The 5,000-nt window shown below is 46.0% G+C and overlaps 1 protein-coding gene across 1 annotated transcript; it reads left to right on the plus strand.

The window, feature by feature from the left end:
- The first annotated feature begins 320 nt into the window (after positions 1–320).
- Positions 321–3,436, plus strand: fzd1 (frizzled class receptor 1). The gene has a single exon (XM_079469383.1). It carries the CDS (start codon positions 533–535, stop codon positions 2,153–2,155), a length of 1,623 nt encoding a protein of 540 aa, XP_079325509.1. The 5' UTR covers positions 321–532; the 3' UTR covers positions 2,156–3,436.
- The last annotated feature ends 1,564 nt before the right edge of the window (positions 3,437–5,000 follow it).

Raw genomic sequence — 5,000 nt, forward strand, 5'->3', positions numbered from 1 at the left:
CACACACACGCACACACACACACACACAGTGGTTATCACTGAGAATCACACATTATAAACATTTAAAATAAAACGTTGTCCCTGATGAGATGTTTTAGAATTCTCACATGTTACAAAAGCGTATTTGTGCGAACCTCACTTTTACATAAATGACTTTATACTATTACTGAACATGAAATATAAAAATATGATCGTAAATATTCGTTCTCTTGTCTCAATCCAACATAAGACTTTGACGCTCCCTAACAGTCGCCATCTGTCTGCAAGCCCCGCCCTCCCGAGCGCGAGACAGCAGGGCGCCTGGAAACAGGTTCGAGCAGCTCGCGCACACACGCACACGCGCACGCACACACCGTAACTCACGCACCGAAACTCTTTCTTCGCGCTTGACGCTCGCGTTGTTTTCTGCAGTCGCTCGCGCAGCGCCGCTTCTGACTTTCCGAAAACTTTCCGCCGGAGTCAAATCCGACTCGGACGCATCGACAGAGAACGCGGCAGCGCTGGCGGGCGGGCGAGCGCGTAACGTTACAAGATGACGACGGCCGCTCGCGATGCCTCCGCGATTCTCCTGCTCGCGCTGGGGATACTGGGAGCGAGCGGACAGTACGGAGACCGCGGGATGTCGGTGCCCGAGCACGGCTTCTGTCAGCTCATCACCATCCCGCTGTGCACGGACATCGCGTACAACGAGACCATCATGCCGAACCTGCTCGGGCACACGAACCAGGAGGACGCGGGGCTGGAGGTTCACCAGTTCTACCCGCTCGTCAAGGTGCAGTGCTCGCCGGACCTCAAGTTCTTCCTGTGCTCCATGTACGCGCCCGTGTGCACCGTGCTGGAGCAGGCGCTGCCGCCGTGCCGCTCGCTCTGCGAACGCGCGCGTCAGGGCTGCGAGGCGCTGATGAACAAATTCGGCTTCCAGTGGCCGGACAGTCTGGCGTGCGAGTCGTTCCCGGTGCACGGCGGCGAGCTGTGCGTGGGCCAGAACACGTCCGAGCCCGCGCGCCCGACTCCCGACGTGACGCCCCCGACGCCCGATCACTTCGCGAGGGGGCACTTGACGTGCCCCGCTTCCCTGAGAGTGCCGCCGTACCTCAACTACCGCTTTCTGGGCGAGGAGAACTGCGCCGCGCCCTGCGAGCCCAAGAAGCACCACGGGATGATGTACTTCAGCGAGGACGAGCAGAAGTTCGCGCGCATCTGGATCGGCATCTGGTCGGTGTTGTGTTGCGCGTCCACTCTGTTCACCGTCCTGACGTACCTGGTGGACATGAAGCGCTTCAGTTACCCGGAGAGACCCATCGTGTTCCTCTCCGGGTGTTACACCATGGTGTCCGTCGCCCACATCGCCGGGTTTCTTCTGGAGGACAAAGTGGCGTGCAACGAAAGGTTCGACAACGAGTTCCGGACGGTGGTCCAGGGCACCAAAAAAGAGGGCTGCACCATCCTCTTCATGATGCTGTACTTCTTCAGCATGGCCAGCTCCATCTGGTGGGTCATCCTCGCGCTCACCTGGTTCCTCGCCGCCGGGATGAAATGGGGTCACGAGGCCATCGAAGCCAACTCGCAGTACTTCCACCTGGCGGCGTGGGCTGTGCCCGCCATCAAGACCATCACCGTGCTGGCCGTGGGTCAGGTGGACGGGGACGTCCTCAGCGGCGTGTGCTTCGTGGGCATCAACAGCGTGGACGCGCTTCGTGGCTTCGTCCTGGCGCCGCTGTTCGTGTATCTCTTCATCGGCACGTCGTTCCTCCTGGCGGGCTTCGTGTCGCTCTTCCGCATCCGGACCATCATGAAACACGATGGCACCAAGACGGAGAAGCTGGAGAAGCTGATGGTGCGCATCGGCATCTTCAGCGTCCTCTACACGGTACCGGCCACCATCGTGATCGCCTGCTATTTTTACGAGCAGGCCTTTCGGGACCAGTGGGAACAGACGTGGACCGCGCAGTCGTGCAAGACGTACGCCGTGCCGTGTCCCACGCACAACCCTCAGATGAGCCCGGACTTCACCGTGTTCATGATCAAGTATCTGATGACCCTGATCGTGGGCATCACCTCAGGCTTCTGGATCTGGTCCGGCAAGACTCTGAACTCGTGGAGAAAGTTTTACTCCAGACTGGCCACCAGCAAACAGGGAGAGACCACCGTGTGACTGACTGGAGTTTAAAGACTCTTGACATGTAAATAAAAGCGCTTGTTTTGTACGTTTGTATTTAAATCTCACTTGGATATCAATCGCGCCTCGTTTTTGGACTCAAAGGAACCTTTTCCAGTGCGTGTGGTTGATTATTTATACCTCTAGCACATCGGGACGTGGAGATTTCGTGGAATACTTGGGGTCTCGTGCGGGGGGCTTTTTTAAAGCTTGTATGTAAAACTTTATGACCGTATTTCCATTGGGAAAGTTGTCGTTTTGCAAATAAGACATAAACACAGAGGTTGTGCAGCTGCGTGCTGCTGAATTCTTGAACTCTTGGAATATTTGGAAACGAAGCGAAAACACACAACAGTAAGTTCTCACGGTTGGAAAAACATAAGTGCCTTCTTTCTTTTGGAATGAGAGATGGAGCGTATACGTGTATCTGCGGTGGAATCTGCACTTCTTTCTAACTCCAATGAATAACACATTTATTCTGGATGTTTTCTCTTCGGCAGTACGTGTTCAACATAAAGGGTTTAAAACACACTTTTGTTTATGTTGGTCATGAATATGACGTGTAAATGACAATGTGACCTTCACCAAACAGCAGTTTCACAGAATCACAAGCCCTGTGTTTAATGGACCGATACATTGACATAAGAACACAAATAAACGGATATATTTGGCTTTTTGAGCTTATCTCTTACAAAAACACAAACCATGGTTTCATTCAAGTAAAGTGTATCGGACATTTCTTTTTTGGCAGATTGATTATCAATATAGCTGTGGTTTCACTACAGATATCACGGTTCAACTATGGCAAGTCCATTGTATTTGTGGTTACTATAGTAAATAAATGAAGTAATAAAACAAAATAAAACTATAGTTGCCTTTGAATATTTTCAGTCCTTTTAAAGTGAATGATGTAAACATGACAGTAATTCAGTAATGCGATGATGTCATGTATGGGTTGCCCTGAATCAGGGTTTCCTCGTATATCATCAAGGGTTTTTTACACAGCACTCTATGGTAAATATCTCTGGTACAAATGCAAATGAATGTTTTTGTTTTTCTGTGTTAAAGTACACGTGACTGTGTTTTAAATCCTGTGTTCTTCTCAAATGCTTTATGCATGAATTTAAAAAAGCATTTAATCTCACGAGCATTGAAGTCTATATTAAAAATGTCTACAAGTCTGTTTGTTTTTTTTCTGCTTGTAATACTATTAAAAGGCCTTTATATTTATAGACAATAGTTTATATATTCACTTCTCTACAGAATAAAGCTCACATTTCTACAAAATGATCCTGTTTTTTGTTTGGTTTGATCTGTTTTTGCAGAAGGCGGTGGGGCAGTTTATAGATTAACATGAAGAATGTTTGTTGGACAGAATGAAAATGAAAAGTAATGTTGGTTTATGGTCACGTCAAGCGTTCTTTAAAAGTGTGTGGATTGTGTTGTGCAAGACAGATGAGATCAAATATGGCTTCAGATCATTTGTGCTCTTGAATTCTTCTTCCTGTTCTTGGAGTTTTTACAATCGCTTTCAAAAGAAAGAAAACATTAGTTTGTCGCAGTCCTGTCGTCTGGCTTTCTGTGTTTTAGATGCTTAAATACGTTTAAGAGAAATGTTAAAAGAGCTGATAGATACCTCTGATAAAGAAACATTTCATCATCAGAACATGAACGCTGGGTCAATGTTTACTCTCATTTTCAATCCCAGTATTAAATGTAAGTCATTATAACAGGTCGATCTTCTCTGTTTGATGTCATTGATGCTGTGGAGTTGTAAGAACTCATGTGTGTTTGTGATTTGAATTCAAAAGTCAGCGTTTGTTTCTGGTTGATTTGACATGGAGATGAATAAATGATTAAGAATCATCATTATTGGGTGAACTGTCCCTTTAAGGCATCTTATGATCTTATCAGCGTCCCAGATGTCTATAATGACTTTTTCTAGTTTTGTTTTTATGTATTTAATCTTTATAAATATTGTAGAACAAACATGATCTCTGTGTGTTGATGCTGACGTTAAGACACATTTTTGGATTTGCATGAAAACATCATAATTATGTCATATCATCTATTCTAGTGTAATGCTGCTCGTTCAGATTGTGATGTTTCAGATGTTTTCAGAGGTCTGTATTTGTGTGGGTCAATGTGAACGCTGTTTGTGAAACGCTGAGTGTTCATGTATTTGTGTGTGTGTGTGTGTGTGTGTGTGTGCGTGTGTGTTTGTTTTCATGCGTGAGTGTGTTTGTGTTCATGCGTGTTTGTGTTGGTGTGTGTTTTACATGTGATTGTTTCAAAATTTATTAAAAGTTGTTATAAAATTATGCAGCATAAGATTTGTAAGCACATACAATACAGTTTATGTGTGTGTTCATGCTTGCGTGTGTTTGTGTTAATGCATGTGCGTGTGTGTTTATTATTATACAGGCATGATGCTGTTTTCTGTTGAGTATTCTGGCTTCAAATAGCTCTGTTCCTCATCTCTAGGGTCCATAATCATCACCAAACCACCAAACACAACACAGATGGATTTTAAACATGATTTGGATGGATGTGATGGTCATTTACACAGCGTGTTTCGTATGTTTGATACGGTATACTGATGTTCTACTGGTGTTGTATCTGCAGTATATGGTGTGTATGGTCTCGTACATTTGCCAGAATATTGAGTATAAGGACGCAGAAGTCAGTTTAATTGACAATTAATGACACTTCTTGGTTGTTTGTCGTGTTCGAAAACAAAACATCAACACTGCCGGTAACAACATAACGCCTCCTAGCAACCACATGATGATTATAATGCTGTGTTCACACCAAACACGTTCCACGCTCTTTATTACCCGCA

This window comes from Barbatula barbatula (assembly GCF_947034865.1).
Source record: "Barbatula barbatula genome assembly, chromosome: 12".
Taxonomy (NCBI): Eukaryota; Metazoa; Chordata; class Actinopteri; order Cypriniformes; family Nemacheilidae; genus Barbatula; species Barbatula barbatula.